The 18,769-nt window shown below is 38.3% G+C and overlaps 1 protein-coding gene across 2 annotated transcripts; it reads right to left on the reverse strand.

The window, feature by feature from the left end:
- Positions 1–281: 281 nt before the first annotated feature.
- morc2 (MORC family CW-type zinc finger 2) lies at positions 282–17,998 on the reverse strand. Of its 2 annotated transcripts, none has more exons than XM_059535665.1 (27): positions 17,818–17,998; positions 16,613–16,789; positions 14,154–14,207; positions 14,015–14,049; positions 13,832–13,900; positions 13,625–13,715; positions 13,421–13,529; positions 13,173–13,332; positions 12,972–13,083; positions 9,095–9,220; positions 8,803–8,882; positions 8,369–8,451; positions 6,645–6,730; positions 6,414–6,554; positions 6,175–6,329; positions 5,896–6,024; positions 5,123–5,228; positions 4,899–5,031; positions 4,731–4,817; positions 4,145–4,441; positions 3,582–3,881; positions 2,209–2,269; positions 1,986–2,124; positions 1,711–1,887; positions 1,536–1,629; positions 1,229–1,417; positions 282–1,046 (listed from the first exon to the last, which is right to left on the reverse strand). In XM_059535665.1, the coding sequence occupies exons 2-27, from the start codon at positions 16,678–16,680 to the stop codon at positions 978–980; spliced, it is 3,150 nt and encodes a 1,049-aa protein (XP_059391648.1). In that variant the 5' UTR covers positions 16,681–16,789; positions 17,818–17,998; the 3' UTR covers positions 282–977. The 2 variants fall into 2 exon arrangements, with proteins under 2 accessions (XP_059391648.1, XP_059391647.1); XM_059535664.1 differs by having other exon boundaries at positions 17,799–17,998.
- Positions 17,999–18,769: the final 771 nt, after the last annotated feature.

Consider the following 18,769-nt stretch of genomic DNA (forward strand, 5'->3'; position numbering starts at 1 on the left):
TTCATGGCTTTATAAAGATAAGGTATATATCAAATAGATGTCATTACATTCAATTACAACATTCCAATCGAATATTTTTAAACTGTACTAGCAGCTATGCAAAATACAAAATTTACAACTTAAGGTCAAGTGTGTATATTTAACATAAGCTATTTTTTTTTCCATCTCAGCAAATTGTTAAATGCATTTATCAACTGAATAAAAAATAATAATATGAAAGTTACAACTAGAACACAAACTGGAAGGTTTTTTTTTTTACCCCAGACAAACAGAATCATAAGACATGTACATCCTAAACTTTATTGGACTGTTTTAATAAAACTTGTTTAAAAAATATTCTCAGATATAAAGATGACTAAATACTGTAACTGAAGATGTTAACAGCATCAGATGTGTTTATTCAAAAAAAAAAAAAAAAAAAAAAAAAAGGAATTGGAGGATTAAAAAATAAAACACAAAATGATTATCACATCCAAGTACATGGAAAATGAAATGGGAAGGAACTCAAACTTGAAGAAATTCTGATAACATAGCAGCAAGTTAAAGCCCATTTTCAAACTCAAAATGGTTTGTAAGGAATCAATGCGAGCTGAGAAAGGCTGCAGACTCTTCCATGAAATCGGGTTGAGAATAAAGCTTTATAACACTGAGATCCTAAAACAGCCAATATGAACTCAAAACCTCCATGTAGAGTAAAACCGAACAAAGTTTTCAAACTGGAGGTTCTATGAAACCATTTGTTTCTCTCATCACCTTCGGCCCACAAGTTACATCCAAGGCTGGGCTGATGGCCTGAGTTGTGTTTTTCAACCGAAAATTGCGTTGAAGTTGGTAATTGAAGTTGGCTCTTGCTGCATTGTTACAGTACAGGGATGAAGTTGTGGCTGACCAGCAAACATCTCCAGTCAGCCGTCAGAGCGCATAGAATGCATGAAACACTTGTAGAGAGTGAAAATGTAGGTAAAACAGAGAGAGTTTCACTCTCCCTTTGTGACCAGATCTTCAATGTAGGCATCCAGCTCATCGTCACTGCTGATCTCAATATCCTGTGGAACACAATAAACATGAAAAAAAAGTGAAAATCCCAAACAAATACATTATTTTTCTGTTGATAACTCTAAAGTCATTTAAACTCATAAAATCTCTTTGACAATGGCTGGCAAAATCAAAACAAATAGCAAAAGTGATTTATACAGGAAGTGAGTGAGTGTGTGTGTGTGTTTCAGACCTCCTGGACTTTCTGCAGAAGAGCGACGATGTTGGTTCTGAGTTTGCGGAGTTTCTCCTCAGATTCCCGGAGTTTGGCTTCTGCCCCGCTGCTCTTCTCCTCCACGGCTCGTGCACGTGACTCCGCCCGAGTTTGGTAGGAATTGCACAGACTCTGCAGTCCGGCCTCATACTGCTGGAAATACTCTTTCTGCAATTCACAATGAATAATTAATGCAATCCAATTAATATGTGCAAGCACTCAAACAATTTAGAATTGATATATCTCTGAAGGCTTCCGGGTAGCAGCAACGATGGTCTGTACTCACGATTGGAAAGGCCACAAGGTCCTCAGCACTCATAGTGTTCACAGAATCTTTAGGGATTCGGAAATCCGGAGGGAAAAAATACCGTAGCAATGTCCTGTGCCAAACAAACCATGAACGACGGGTTGAAATACACACAAAATGCACATACTATTAACAGAAGAAACCACAAACACACCTCATCATGGTCACAAGGCCTTCTGTGGTCTCTCTGCTCGGCCCGCTCTGAGTCGTGTCAGGCTCAGCAGCAGTGGGCGGAGTTACAGACCGTGCTGGACCCTGATTGGTGTCTGGACTTCGGGACTCTGGAGAGGCGGGACGCATAAGACGGACATCCTCGCTGCCCTTAAACACCCTGAAAACAATCAAAAACACAAATCAAACATTTGCTGTATACCAAAACATTTAGAAGTTGCAATGAAACGGAACAGATCTGTTTATTTGTGCATGTACCAGCGGTCTCTTGGAGTGTTCATAGGAACATAGTCGAACTTGACCTTCCAGCGTACGCTCTCCTTTCCCGTCTCTACTGCGGTTACACGACCTGTGAACCACTCGCCGTTCACCTTTGCCTCCACCTGAATTCCTTTATCTACAACACAGTTATTAGATCTATAAATCACACCCCACAGTTGGATACATCCTTTTATAATGCACAACAATATGCATGTTTTACCTTTCTGTGCATTTTTTATTACATCTTTCTTCAGATCTTCATTAGTGCTATTTGTGATAACCTGTCGGAGAAAGTGAAATCAATTAAAACTGCATAAAAGAAATAGTTAAAGGTCCCGTTTTTTGCGCTTTTTTTGAAGCTTCGATTGTGTTTACAGTGTGCAATATAACATGTGTTCATGTTTCGCGTGTAAAAAAAACACAGTATTTTTCACACAATTCACCTATCTGTATACCGCTGTTTTCACTGTCATAAAAACAGGCTGATGACTTCCTTGTTCTATGGCATTGAACTTTGAGCTTTAGAATTTTACAGATATTATTTATACTCCAACAACAACATTACACACTAACTAAAGTTTAAAACATGGGATCACGAAGAAATCACAGTCAAAATAAACAAGGCTCTCAGATTCCCACGCTGCTGGAGACTTATTGAAAATGCAGATTTAGAGGCGCTTCTAGTACGGCAGAAACAATGGTTTCCCCCACAAACGGCTGAACACAAAGCAGCGCTGCACTCTTGAAGGCTACTTCATCAGATAAAATTAAAATGTCATCAAAACTTTTCCGAAGACAGATTCCTTCAGAGATACATGCATATGAAACACCCCTGTTTGGATTTTGAAAGGTGCAGTGCTCATGTTTATTCAATGAAGTCAACCGCCACAAATAGGAAACACTGGTTATGTATATTGAAATATTGGAAATGTGTTTAAAAATCATATCACTGTTATTGAAAAAAAGAAAATATCACAATATATACTGATTTTGAATTATTGTCTAGCCCTATCCAAGATATAGATGTGTTTTATTCTAAATGGGAACATATTTGGAGAAATATAGCATTACATTCATACAGCTGCTCAACAATGGATCCTCTGCAGTGAATGGGTGCTATCAGAATGAGAGTCCAAACAGCTGATAAACACATCACAATAATCCATATCCATATATAATCCATAATTTTTTTTGCTTTAACCGGTGCTTGATCTGTGCAGCAGTTTCTCCTGATTCAGACGAAGTGACTTTTTCACCTGAGAAAGCAATATTATAGATTATGAAGTCGTATTTTAGTTAAAAAACTGTTAATGATGGATTTGTTTCTAACAAACACAAAGCTTTTTGTTTCACAAGATGTTAACTCATAGACTGGTATGGATTACGGGGATGTTTTGATCAGCTATTTGGACTCTCATTCTGATGGCACCCATTCACTGGTAAACAAGTCACATAATGCTACATTTCTCCAAATCAGTTCTGATGGATGGCCTGGGGGCAATTACATATTCAGCACATTTTCATTTTTGGGTGAACTATTGATTTAAGTGCGTTCACCACCGTTTCAGTCTGGTAACGTTGTGTGAATGTTACCTCAGCGTTGGTCTGTTTAACAGCTGCTTCGGCTGCTGGTGTTTTTTTTTCCACGACAGCTTTCCCTCTAGCCTGAACAGATGCTGCCATCTTTGATTTTTTGGGTTGAGGTTCATCCTCTTCTGATGCACTGTCTTCTTCGTCGTCATCCTCCTCCTCCTCCTCCTCCTCTTCTTCTTCTTCCTCCTCCTCTTCACTTTGTTCTTCCTCTGCATTCTCCTTTTCCTGGACTCTACTTTTCTTTAGGTTTCCTTTCTTGTTAGTTGGAGTTTGTTTGCCAGCAGTCTTGGCAGATGATGGCTAACCAAAAAAAAACATGTATCAGTTTTTTTGTGATTTTTTTTGTGCACTGAAACATAAAAGTTTCTACCCTCCTGTAAAGTTCAGATGCAACCTTGACCAGACACAACTGGATCAACTTATTAGAATCTGAAGGAGCGCTTGATTAATTACAGACAGGTGTGTTTGCTCAGGAACTGAACTCTGCAGGTAGGTAGATCTCCAGGAGCAGAATCGGCACCCCTGGTTTATAAGAGTATATAAAAGTATATAAGATTACTTACTGTAGTGGCGCGGCTCTGCGTGGCGCTTCTCCGAGCCGGTGTCTTTGTGGGTGGTGGTGGTGGAGGCGGGGCTACAGGTTTGGCGGCGGGTTTTGTTGCCTTTGTTGGAGGAGCTGGTGATGACCTTGCTTTGGATGGAGGGGGAGGAGCTGGTGGGGTCCGGGTGGGTCGTGAAGGAGGCGTCGCTTTAGGGGGAGGAGTTTTTGCAATCTGTGGTTGACTGACAGCTTTTCTGACCACTGCGGGGAGAGGTGGGGAACGTGGGCGGGGCACAGCTCGCTGAGATGAGCGGGTCGGCTATTAGGGAGGATAAATAGGTAAAAGAAAATATATATTTATTTTAATAAAATAAAACAATGCATAGCATGAAACCTGTCAAAAAGATGTCTAAGTCACATTTACATTCTCAAAAACGCTACATAAATTATCAGGGTGAGTAAATTACAAAAAATTTATTCAACTCTCCCTGTGAAAAAAATAATTCAGATTTTTTTTTTATATTTTGTGTCTTGACTGTATGGTAAAATGTAACCTAAATATATTTTTGTGAGAATTGTCCACAAACATCCGGACACAGATACTGTACCTGAGGCGTGCGTTCTTCTGCAGGTTTTGTACTGACATCTAGAGGGAGCCGTTTTATATCTGCTGCTGATTTTACTGTCGTGGTTTTCTGTATGAGGAAGAATAAAGCTTTAATTTACACAAAATGAACACAAAAAGGCTCAGAAGCGAGCTGAGGTAATGGACAGACCTGCATGGCCTCCAGTTTTTCTTGCTGCTGACGGATTTTCTCTGATAGATCTTTCTGTTTGTCATCTGATGACTTGATATCCTTTTTCAAAACACCAATGGGCAAATTCTGCTTCTGCTCAGGAGCATCACACCTAACAGAACAGAACAACAAACGGAAGATTGAGGAAGAAATCAAAAATAGTCTTGAACAATTAGAATGCTTCTGGGATCTAATTTCCCGACCTGTCCTGGTTTCCGTCTGGGTTCATGAGACACACCCAGCTGTCTGGGTACCGTTTGTCCACAGCATCCATCTGAAACGGCAGCGTCCGCCACTTCAAACACTTATCTACAGGAAGAAAGATTGAAAACGCTAAGAAATTATATTTATCTTCTGAATGAATGTGAGTGGCGTTTGCCTACTGCAACGATGCAAGGGTGGGCTGCCTGTTCTGTGTGTTTCTATGTGGTTACTAGGATGTTCTGGTTGTTAGGGCATTGGGTGTTGTAGTTGTTTCTTAGTGCACTGGGTGTTCTGGTTGTTTCTTAGGGCATTGAGTGTTATGGTTAACTTTTAGGGTATTGCTATGCATTGCTAAGATGTTCAGGTTTTTTTTCCCATAGGGCATTACTATGTGTTTGCTACTGTGTTTTTAGGTGGTTTCTTGCTGGCCCAAGTCAAAGATCCCACCTACATGACTTTAGTCACTAATTCAATGTAAGTCAACAATATTTTCCAATTTTTAGCATTAACCAGGTAGGAATTTTGCATATAACAATTAGCGAAAATACACCAGCCCATAACAACTGCCAATATTTGAAGCAAGATTCATGTCTGTAGCAAAAAAGTTCATTACATTAGATTAGAAGTTAGGATCAAATCAGTAATCTTGATTTTGGCCACATTTATGCAAATAAATATTTGGATAACTTGTGGATAAATATAAAAAAATAAATAAAATTTGGATAAATATAAGGAACTTTTTGAAGGGCTGACTGGATGTTTATGTTCATACCACACTGGATGGTGATTGGGATCTCCATGGCTCTCCGTCTGCGAAACCGGAGTTCATTTGAGGGGACGGAGTTCCAGTTAGCTGACAAATAACCAAATTCATCCCAGAATTTCACTATTCCCTTCTGAGCTGTTGAGGGAAACATTTCATTCCATGTTACATTTATAAAGATATATGTTTTTAGCTATTAAACTATCAAATTAATCATTCATAATTCAATGAATATTCCATAAACGTTTGTACATATTACACAAAAAGAAAGATAGGTCACAGACTGACCTATACCGATGTCTTTCCAGTACTGGGCGAGATATTCTCCCATGGCTCTCAGTAAGTGTCTGTATTCTTTAGCGTCTGCAAAGTCCTGCTTGTTGTGCGTTGGTTCGAGCACTAGATAGGGAACATCCACTACTCCTACAACACCCCCACAGGCCCTGACACACCCACAGACAGTAGTTATCCAGAAAGCTAATTTACACATCAGCTTACATAATGAGGTGTGTGCGTTTTTCACTCACATTCCTCCTTCCAGCTGTGGTCCTGTCTTCTCGTACATCTTAATTAGACGGCTGCAGTTATAGACAAACATTCCGTCCTGATCTCGTCTCTCAATGTTCACACCGAATATAAAGTTCAGCTCCTTGGGCTCTTTCAAAGCTCTGAAATAGAAAGAATAACAGATCTCAAGGTATTCTTTAAGAGGTCATAGTGTGTTTGTAGGTGCATTACATGTTGTAGGAGTGTATTACTTTTGTTTGGATGCATGGATGGCTTGTTTTCTAGTAGCTTCGGCACGTAACGCCACAGCCGAATCTTGTGCCTTTCTCAGAGCGGCCTGAAACCAGCAACAGGAAATAAAACACATATTAAAAACCTGCAGATCCAACAAGCACTTCTAAATTTACACATTTAATAAATTAATTGATGAAGAAAACTAAAGAAGAAAATGTGAGTAGTTCTGTTCCGTGCAAAACTCAACATCGTTATGCAAAGGTGTTGTGGGCGGTGCTATATATACACTGCATACTCTTCTCTGTGTAATTTAAATTTCTACTTATTAAATGTTACAAAAGGGATTTAATCAAGAGCAGTGAGAGATTTTCTCTTTTGTTGTTTTGATTAACATCAATGACAGACAGCAGGAATATTAGACTGCTGTCACTTTAAGAGCTGCATGGATCCAATATACTGTTACAAAATGTGTTTCCTTTCTCAGCTGTTTGCTTTCACTTAAGACCTGAATTACTGTGTTTAGGAGGATACTTGCAAAAACTGGCATTTTGACACAAGTGTGTGTATTTGACTGTTTAAGGCCTATAAATCAGCAAAAATAGTACTCCCGCACTCTATGAGCACCGTTTTCATGTGTGCTTGCTTCTGTGACAGAGCTCAGAAACAGACAGTACGTGCACATAGTGAAATGAGTTCTCTTTCACTTGTTTCAACAGCTTAGAAACACTTGTTTTTTAAATTGCAGTGCTTAAAAACCATTTAGCACAGCAAATTCACATGAATATGTAACCACATTCAAGATGACAGTCGAAAATCTCTACCGGTTAAAGTCACAGTCACACTGCACTTTTCACTTTTCACACCGACTTCCATTCATATGCACGCGATGCATCAGACCTAAAATACAAGCCGTGCAAGTTTTTGCATTTGAACTGTGGCCTCCAAATTAGCATCACATGATACCGTGTGACGCGCAGCAGATTGATATGTCACAGCATGACCTCGTATCTGTATTAAAAGAACTTAATTTTAAAACTGCAGCTCAATGTATGTTTTTACATTCTAGATGTAATAATGCTTGCGGTTTGAGCTTTTCATATCTTTCCATTTAGGGTGTGTTTGCAGCAGCGTTGAGCAATATAGCTAATCACAGACTTATCTGTTGATTTCATGAACACAATCCACTCACCCCACCCCAAAATGCCGGTGTTCTGTTAACTGATCCTGCGTTCTACACATTCACAAATTTCTCATTAAAACAAAGAATGATGTAAATAGGAGATTATTTGTGCAGTTTAAAGCTTCTTTGATTATTTATAATTAACTTTGTAAGATCACGATGATCTACCGCAAGATGAGTTTATTTATTATTATTATATATTTTTTTTTATACAAAAATCGAATCTTATATTTAACTAAAACAACTGAAAATGGGGGAAATCACATTATGACCAATGTTTTCCTCAAATACACCTTGGACACAATAATTGGTACCCCCTAGAAATTATGAGTAAAATCTCTGAACTATATTCCCATTCATATTTACTATTTTAAGCATACCAGGGTGATTTATGGAGATTAAATTATCTAGCCATTATATATGTGCCCTCTGGGGGATATTATCAGGAAGAACAATGTTTCTTTTGTTTGTCGAGTCTCAGGGTCAGATCCTTGATCTTTGACTGAGATCGTTCAGTTCTGGGTCTGAAGTGTGTGTGTTTGGGTGGTTGTGAGGTCTTACTCTGGCTTCTTTGGATAAATCATCCCCAAGCTTTAACTCCAGGGCACGAGCTTTGCTCTCGGCCTCTCGTGCCTTCTCCTCAGCTAGAGAGGAAGTCAAACATATGCATAAGAGAAAAAAAAGAAGGGACATAAGTGATTTGATTTTACAGCACAAAGTCTAATTCACTGAGAATCCAGTCAAAATCATTTATCTTTTTTCCTTTGTTACAATCTTTATCAAGGGAAAAGCAAAAAGATTCCTTTATAAATATACCAACTACGTGTGAAAGCAAGCTGCTATATCCTGTCAAAACTTGTGGTTCAGTATTTAAAGAGCAGAAATGGTCATTTAGAGGAAATGCTATAAGAAGCCACAAAGCCTGAAGTCAACTTCCCTTAACGCTCAATTCTAGTCAACTCTGAGATATTTATGTGTACTGAGGTTAAACTCACCAAGTTTCGAGAGGTGATCTGCCTTCTTGACCTCCTGCTCTGCACGGGTTTTAAAGCGCGTTGATGTGTATTTGTACATCCTAGAAGTTAAAAGAAAAGAATATGTAACATATATTGAGTGAGAATGTTTGCGACCACCTCTGAGGGTGTTTTCACACTTGATTTAGTTCACAAGAACTACTAGTAAAAAAACTTATAGACTAGCAATTTTTCACAACATTAAGTGTCAAAATCATTTTGAAGTAAAAAAAAACAACAAAAAAAACCCGAGACTGATATTTTTCGTGTTTACCTAGGGTTATACAAGCAACAGGACAATCTCTTGGTTCTGACTTTGTGACCCTGAATGAAGATCCTCATTCTGGGATCGATGTACAGGACAGCAGCATATGCACGGAATGATCTCCTCTCTGGCTTCCTGTTTGCAACACAAACATACGTGTTAGTATCACCAAAAACATCCAACACTTCATTCACATGATAAAAACACTTGCCCCATGCCAGCTCAAGAGAAACATCAGCCGGTTCATGATAACTCTTCTCTTGGAAGGCCAACTTCCTTTATGGTTTAACTCCAATCTGATCCACCACTTTTGTCTAGAAGTTTCAAGTAATCCTGAAGGCGCTGACTAGCTGATTTAAAAGAATAGCTCACCCCAAAATTAATTTGCTAAAAATATACTCACCTTCAGGACATCCAAGATTATGATGAGTTTGTTTCTTCATCAGATTTGGGGAAATGTAGCATTGCATCACTTGCTCAGCAATGGATCCTCTGCAGTGAATGGGTGCCGGCAGAATGAGATTCCAAACAACTGATATAAACATCACAATAATCTACCCGACTACAGTCTAGCAATTAACATCTTGTGGAAATGAAAAGCTTGTTTTTGAAAGTTTAAGCAGTTGCTTCTGGTTAAACAAGTCCATAATATCAGTTTCTCAAATAAAAAAGGCCATCTAGTCTGAATCAGATGAGAAATGGACAACAAGGACTGTTTACAAGATAGCAGTAACAGTCCAAAACTGATCTAAACAAATATGTTAGTGGGCTTTGATGTGAGAGGACAACAGGGGATGTAATATTTTTATTGTAGACTAGTATTTTGGCAAGAATAGGCTATTTAAAGTTAAAACAACAATAATGGATTTGTTTCTTACATATATGCAACGTTTCACTTCACAAGACATTAACTGATGGACTGGAGTGGTGTGGATTACTGTGATGTTTTATCACGGCACCCATTCACAGCAGAGGATCCATAGATGAGCAACTGATGTAATGCTAGATTTTTCTAAATCTGAAGAAAGAAACAAACTCATCTACATCTTGGATGTAGCCTGAGAATGCAGCAAATTTTAATTTGGTGTGAATTACGGCTTTAAGAGTGTTAACTTATGGTTTGTGATAATATCTACAGAAGGTAAAGAACTGGGCCCATATTTATCAAGCTTCAAGTGCCATTTTAGTCTTAAGTGTAGAGAATTCATGAAATGTATGCCTACTTTCATACTGAAATAAAAAAGCAGGTTTTCAAATTTCTTAAAGCTAAGAATCACTCTTACTCTCCCAGTTGTTTGAGACAGCTCGAGAGTAGGGGTGTGCACGGATAGTCGAACATTCGAATATTCGTTCTGCTCTAATTATTCGATAAATTAAAATGATATTCGAATTTCGCTATATTTTTGCTTGCCATAAAAATAAAAAAAATCCACAATAAAACCTAATTCGGTAACTTTCTGTGATTCTCCACGGCATATTTGAAGATGTATGCAATCAAAAAATAATTAATGAATGAATAAGAACTGCGGGGGGTGTCTGCGGTCTTGGGTGACGGGATGGGGGGCTTATGATATTAGACTTAGATATTAGTCTGCCACAAAAAAACAACAATTAAATCATGAACTCAAATGTCATTGTAAAAAAACAAAAACAAAACAATGACTGTTTTTACAGTGTGTAAATGAGACCTTTTTGTAACGCTAACGCCAATAAACTTAAACGAAAATAACGAAATAATTGTGTAGCAGAGTATTTTTTTTTGTACACAGTGCCGCGAACTGTCAATCACTCCTGTACGCGTGCATCACTGTCCTCCTCGCAGCTGCAGAAACTTGCGCTCTCTTCATCAAGCTTTAAAACAAAAAGGGGACAAAAATTTCGTATTGTCTTTGTGCATATAGATTAATTAGATAAATGAATATCTAAATTCGTGCCTAGCCGCCTATGGTATTTTTTTTAGTGAATAAAAATCAGAGTAAAATGTATTCTGAGATCTGAGGTCTTAAATCACAGTATTAATTGATTGAGAAGCGTTACTCGTCATTGGGAAATCCTGGAGTGTGACGTGATGTAATTGGGTAAAACACCATTATAATCTCCTTTGAATGCTGCTTACTTGGTAACAGCAAAGATTTTGAAATAAACATACGCACAATCAGCTTTTCCACATACCCCGATAATCAAAACTTCTACTTAGCGCTTGCTTAATTTCTGCAGATCAGTTTTTGTAACTGTATTACTTAATCCACCTGTTGCTTTGGTCTTCATCAGAAGCCGACTGACAGCAGATGGAGATCATGCCTCTGTGCTCTACTGCTATTCCTGCAGCTCCCGGATGTGAAAGGGCCAATTATCTGCCGAATTTTAACCACTGAATTTGTGGATGCGAATTTGTAAAGTAAAATAAAATGGATCGACATTTGCCTGTCGAATATTATACATCGTATTTTTTAACCTATTTAATATTTTGGAAGTGAATTCTGGAACGTGAATATGAATTATTGATTTTTTAATTATGAAAAGGTGTGTGAAATATTTTGAATTGAAATATTCACAGCTTAAACGAACAACTATATAAAATCTCAGGACCTAACAATGCAAGCCCTGGAAATTCAAAGCATTAAAATGCAAGTACTGTTAATGCAATGCATTATTTTTCAGTTAGTGCTATTCAGCATGCTTTTTTGTTTCAAAGACATAAGTCATTATTTTACTTCCATACACCTTCCAGCAGGACAATGACAACAAGCAAACAAAAAGAGTAGCTTATAGACAACTCTGTGAATATCCCTGAGTGGCCCAGCCGAAGCATGGGATTGAACCCAATCAAATATTTCTGGAGAAATTGTGCATCTTGCTTGAGATTAGAAGAGATGAGGAGAAGAAGGGCAGATCATTGCCATATGATGATGATCAAAGATTGTCCCGTCACACCCAAAAACAAATTCAATAAAGCTTCAAGAAAGTTTTTTTTTTTTTTTTTTAAACAAACTTATTTCATGTTGTCATTATGGGGTCTTGTTTATAGAATTTTGAGGAAAATAATGAATTTAATCCATTTTGGATAAGGCTGAAACATAAAATGTGGAAAAGGTGAAGCGCTGCAAATACTTTCCGGATGCACTGTACATTACTAAAGAACACATCATTACTGACTTCAATCTAGCATGAGTATTATGCTCTTTAAAAACACCTTTTATAATAAGTGAAGCTATCTACACTGTATAATGAATAAATCTCTTACCAGTTACTTACACTGCACACGTCTGCAGTGCTTTACGACTCTGACACATCCATCGGAGCTGATCGTGGCCACTCTGGTCAATGCTTGTGTTTATATCAGCCGAGCCGCAGTACGTTTTTCTGTAGCATCCCATTAGAGGCTCTCTACACTAAATTACTGAAGATAGGCGCCTAGTCTATTTTCTTTTTACAAACAATAATAATATTAATCGTCTTGCTATAGTCAGCAACAGGGGATATCTCTGATATCGTCTATCTTCACAACCCTAAAGGCAGGTCAGTTTACAGCACACTGGTTTAAATTTGTAATTAAGACATGGTGGAAAACTCTTTGGAATTTCACCATTCAATGTGAATTCATCTGAGAATATTCTTAAATAAGGAAATCTATTCTAAATAAGGAAATCTATTTCGTCATCCAAAATCCCATTTGTGGCACAGCAAAGTGTCGTGGATCAACTCTAAGACTTACACTAAAGATTTAGTCCTACACTTTGCTTAAATTATGACTGAGATGCTTGATAACTAACTTTTAAGTGCAACTTTGAGCTAATAATCTTTTTACACTTCTTAGCAGTGTTCTTGAGAGTAGTTCTTTAAGGCTTAATAAATACAGGCCCAGATCATTTGCGGGTTAACTCACACTCCCTCTACAGGCGTCCCAGCCATCAGAATGTCCTGATGGTCCGTCTCCACATCCAACTCCGGCTCTCGGTTATCCATCAACTTCAAGTTATAAACTACAACCAGCGTACCTACAAACACACAGTACTCAGATTTAACAGCCTCATTCAAGACACAGTCTAATGGATTTAATTTTTGACAAACTGCTGTAAAAACCAACCACTGGGTCCTTCAATCTTCTTGAACTGGCGGTATAGCTGTTCTTCATTCTTAAAAGGTGAATACTTAAAGATGAGTTCAGTCTCAGTAGCGTACTTCTCTGTGTCTTGAGTCAGAGGCTGCTGGGTCTTTGCGTCCCAACAGGGTAATGGGACAATCACCTACAAGAACATGCCAAAAACTCTCAAGAGCTCTGCTTTCCGTTCAGAATGAGTGGTTGTATATGATGGCCTGAAATTAACATCTTACCTCGTCCAGACCCTCCTCTTCATGAAACGTTCGCGACAAAAACAAACACGTTAATTTGTCATCTTTTTTAGTGAAAAGAATGAAGTCCTTTCCAATACGCATGGATCCCCTAAAAAAAGACCAGGATGTTTATGTATAAAAAAAGCCTAAATACCAAGATACGTGCAGCTCATTGGTTTGTGAGAAAAGTGTCATAATACTTACGACTTTAATCCGTTTCCATACTGGCCAATGTGAGTGGACTCTGGGAATCGTTTGCTTGATTTGCCGAACTGGATGACGTGTGTGGCTTCGCCTATTCAAAACATTTCTACTGTCATCACTATGTCATGTATGAGATGTTGTTGAGTGGAAATGCATACATTTCGTGGTATGATGAATATTTCATTCAGTTTTATTTGCTTTACTCACTGGGGTCCATTCCAGTGCCATCGTCAAGAAAACACAGCATAAACCCGCCTCTCAGATCTGGTCTCTTCTCTGATTGGCCATAACAAATTAATATTAACATATATTAGGGGTCAATTTATTATGTTACAATACATATTTTTGCTACATATTTTTGTGTTAAAATGTATGACTGTAACATAAAACCTGTGTAGATGTCTATCCGTGTGGCATTTGCATCTCTGTAGACGAGAAATGGAGTGAATGTTCACTTTAATGATGCAGTATGATTTAGTATGTCTGTAACTCTTAATAATTACTGATGGAAAAAAAACAGTGTTAGTACCTTGAGTTGTCCACAAGCTCAGCCAACGCTCCAAAAAGAAACTCGTGGGTTGTCCTGTTGGCCACAAAATAATTTGTCTTAGTCTGATCTTTTTCATAGCCCTGCGTTACTTTGGTAGTTTATGGTTGATAAGCGCAGAAGTATGTAACAAAGTTGAGTTTTTACACAAGAACAATTCAGCATTAATACAACACTGTACAATACATTGTACAGCCGTGGCCAAAAGTTTTGAGAATTACATAAATATTAGTTTTCAAAAAGTTTGCTGCTAAACTGCTTTTAGATCTTTGTTTCAGTTGTTTCTGTGATGTACTGAAATATAATTACAAGCACTTCATACATTTCAAAGGCTTTTAACGACAATTACATGACATTTATGCAAAGAGTCAGTATTTGCAGTGTTGGCCCTTCTTTTTCAGGACCTCTGCAATTCGACTGGGCATGCTCTCAATCAACTTCTGGGCCAAATCCTGACTGATAGCAACCCATTCTTTCATAATAACTTCTTGGAGTTTGTCAGAATTAGTGGGTTTTTGTTTGTCCATCCGCCTCTTGAGGATTGACCACAAGTTCTCAATGGGATTAAGATCTGGGGAGTTTCCAGGCCATGGACCCAAAATTTCAACATTCTGGTCCCCGAGCCACTTAGTTATCACTTTTGCCTTATGGCACGGTGCTCCATCGTGCTGGAAAATGCATTGTTCTTCACCAAACTGTTGTTGGATTGTTGGAAGAAGTTGCTGTTGGAGGGTGTTTTGGTACCATTCTTTATTCATGGCTGTGTTTTTGGGCAGAATTGTGAGTGAGCCCACTCCCTTGGATGAGAAGCAACCCCACACATGAATGGTGTCAGGATGCTTTACTGTTGGCATGACACAGGACTGATGGTAGCGCTCACCTTTTCTTCTCCGGACAAGCCTTTTTCCAGATGCCCCAAACAATCGGAAAGGGGCTTCATCGGAGAATATGACTTTGCCCTAGTCCTCAGCAGTCCATTCACTATTCTATCTGCAGAAGATCAATCTGTCCCTGATGTTTTTTTTGCTGCCCTTCTTGACACCAGGCCATCTTCCAAAAGTCTTGGCCTCACTGTGCGTGCAGATGCGCTCACACCTGCCTGCTGCCATTCCTGAGCAAGCTCTGCACTGGTGGCACTCCGATCCCGCAGCTGAATCCTCTTTAGGAGATGATCCTGGCGCTTGCTGGACTTTCTTGGACGCCCTGAAGCCTCCTTTACAAGAATTGAACCTCTTTCCTTGAAGTTCTTGATAATCCTATAAATTGTTGATTTAGGTGCAATCTTAGTAGCCACAATATCCTTGCCTGTGAAGCCATTTTTATGCAACGCAATGATGGCTGCACGCGTTTCTTTGCAGGTCACTATGGTTAACAATGGAAGAACAATGATTTCAAGCATCACCCTTTTAACATGTCAAGTCTGCCATTCTAACCCAATCAGCCTGATAATGATCTCCAGCCTTGTGCTCGTCAACATTCTCACCTGAGTTAACAAGACGATTACTGAAATGATCCCAGCAATGAAATGCAGTGGAAAGGTTTTTTCGGGATTAAGTAAATTTTCATGGCAAAGAAGGACTATGCAATTCATCTGATCACTCTTCATTACATTCTGGAGTAAATGCAAATTGCTATTATAAAAACTTAAGCAGCAACTTTTCCAATTTCCAATATTTATGTAATTCTCAAAACTTTTGGCCACGACTGTACAACATTGAATGTACAACCAAAACAACATCCCCATTCAATAACTGCTCTTTGGTGTTCAATTCACAAACACATTTACACTGTCTGCCCTCCCACTGATGGTAAACGCATCACTTTGCTGGAAAAAATTTAGCTCTGCATCGTCAAATGTCAATCGTGCCACAGCATTTCATCAAAAAGGAATGACTTCTTGTCATGTTATCGCTTCAAACTGCTCTGTAGAAAGAAGAAGCAGGATCTGTTCACCAACCATCACTGGATGTGGACAGAAGTGTCCGCTTTTGAAAATCAAAAGCTCCAATCTGATTGGCTGACTGCTATGCAAGTTTTAGCAGTTGAAGTGTACCAAGTTCAATCAAAAAAAGATCAATCTTTAAAATTTACAACAGTCAACACTAATCTAGCCTATGTGGTAAATGCTATGCAATTATATAAGATGAAATTGTCAGATGATAAATTTATATTTTTACACTAGCCTATGCTCGAGAACATATAATATTCTGTGATCCCATAGCCACATAATCTAAAGACTTCAAATCAAGCACAAAGTCTCAAAAATCCTTCCCAGAGTCCTCGTGGTATCATTTTTCAGGACGTTTCTCTTACAGGAATGGTTGTACTAAACTCCATTATGAAAAAAACATGAGATAGCGTTATTTAATTTCCCAATAAGTTTTTATACTATGGCAAATATGCAAAAATATCATCAAAAATGCACTAAAATGAGTACTTACGAGTTTGTGTGCAGATATTCAAAGGTGAGCTGAGCTCGGTTTAATGAGCTGTAATTTGTGTAGGCCATCGTCTCAAAATAAAACTTAATTAAAACAAAAGAGAAAACCCGCTGACTGTATTCACGTCTCGTCTCTACATTCTTTTCATATGATGAGAATCGTGTGACTGTTCAACACCTAGAAAACAGGAAACAAACATGTCAGTACAATCCATCCATAGATCAATTGCAAAACTGTGGTATACCACCTGTTCACATACAGCTTAAAGTGATTTATACTTTTTATAAATAGTAAGTGACAGCAGTAGGTAATACGCAACAATACAATCGTTTCAAGCAGAAGTATGCTACGTTAAGGCTACGATGTTCACATGTGGCGTCAAGCGACATTTTTTGGAAATTAATTTGGTTTGCATTTTTTATTTAATTCTGTGTAAAAAAAAACTTTACTTCGTAATTACTTCCAATGCATTCAAGTGCAATGCATTGTGGGGATCCATAAAGTGTGCATTTCTATACTTGGCATTTTGGCAAATGTATTTGAATACTGTGCCTAGTATACATAATAAATATGACAGAAACTGTAAAGTAGTATGTTATATTAAGAATAGCCTCAAATTGAACAGAGGAAAAACTCAGTATTCCAAACCTCGTGACACTACAACATTCTCCATTCTGTGTGTTTTTAACGTTACATCTCTTGTCATGTTAAACATTCAATCACTGTAAATTGTGTGGCTTTTAATATCCTTTCCTATTGTAAGCATCCATGGTGCATTTGTTGAACATTTACAAACATCAGCCTTTTAAAATTATAATGCATGGTTTTCTTTTTCTGGGCGAAAATAATGAATTATACAGGTGAGCTTATAAATGGGCTGTCTCTGAGGGACATTACACTGTCCGTTCTTGAAGTGACTTAAAAACACACGCCAGGCCAGCCCATGTTGCAAGGCCTTTAAGAGCCATGCAACAGCAGAGACTGATGATCTGCTAACACTTTCATTCACTAAACGCTCAAACTAGTATCTAGACTGTCGAATGTAACTCATGACTCATGCAATAAAGCATGCATATGAGCACTGGTCAAATAACGGCGGCCTGTCCATAAACAACCGTCTACATTCACAAAACCAGCAGCCTTTGTACAGTAACACAAGCAATAATGTGATTTCAATAATGCAAACCATTTAACCATTGCGCGACCTCCGTTTGATTTTATCCAAAGGTTTCTGCCTGCTGCATGAGGAAAACTACCAAACAAGAATGTTTTTAATCCTTTTTCGTTCATAGAGAGTAGACGCAAGGCCTCGAATCGCTCCAGCAGCTTTTTCCATCGAACAACACGCACCAGCAACGAGACAGGATGCCCCGCCCTCCTCGCCGCGTTCAGCCAATCGCGTTGTCCGCTTGGTCGTTACGCGCGTCTGATTTGTTGAATTCGCCGTCGTTTAACATAAAGCAGGAAGTAAGTGAGCTGGTCCTTGAAGGAATGTGGCGTGGAAAAACGCGGGGAGGCAATCATGCTAAAGGATGAGCTGACTTTTATATAATCATATAAAAGGTAATAATGATACGACAACCTTTATGTAATAGGAAACCATTAGGTGGCGTTTTGACAGATAAATCGATTTTCTAGTAACGTTTCATATAGTTGTGTGGTTTAAGCTGTAGTCTGTAAGCGTTTCTGATAAAAGTGACTGTTAACGATGGAAGTTGTATGTAATGGACGAAGGGGACAAAATGTCTGCCGTCTCTTCTGGACCTAAAAGCTGTTGGATCTCTTCAAACAGATGTCATTCACTGATTTCGAAGTGTTGTAATGTTTTTATACTACAACTGAAATCGGTGAGAAATCACACCTGTTTGAGTGTGATTATACTCTAGAGGCGTAAAGAAAAAATGTGTTGGGTAGCGGCCCGCACTTTTTAGCCAATAGGAAAACAATGGCTACTTTTTACATGTTCTGATTGGCTGATGTTTCTCTGGGGGAGGGGTTTGAAGAATGTGTTGTTGATGGAATATTGGGGGGGGGATTATTGAGTAATATAACTCTCTTAAAATTGTTTCGAAGAATAAAATGGGTAACTATAACATTTAAAGTGTCATTTTAAACATTTAATAGGCTTATTCAAAAGAAATTAATATTTTATTAACT

This window comes from Carassius carassius, chromosome 43, assembly GCF_963082965.1.
Source record: "Carassius carassius chromosome 43, fCarCar2.1, whole genome shotgun sequence".
In the NCBI taxonomy this organism is placed as follows: domain Eukaryota; kingdom Metazoa; phylum Chordata; class Actinopteri; order Cypriniformes; family Cyprinidae; genus Carassius; species Carassius carassius.

Coding starts and splice junctions, on each gene's coding strand:
- morc2 (XM_059535665.1), bottom strand. CDS start 16,680: ATGGCCTACACAAATTACAGCTCATTAAACCGAGCTCAGCTCACCTTT. Junction 8,883..9,094: donor TGTTGCTTGTATAACCCTAG/GTAAACACGAAA, acceptor TTTAACTTCTAG/GATGTACAAATACACATCAA. Junction 1,630..1,710: donor GGCCTTGTGACCATGATGAG/GTGTGTTTGTGG, acceptor TGTTTGGCACAG/GACATTGCTACGGTATTTTT.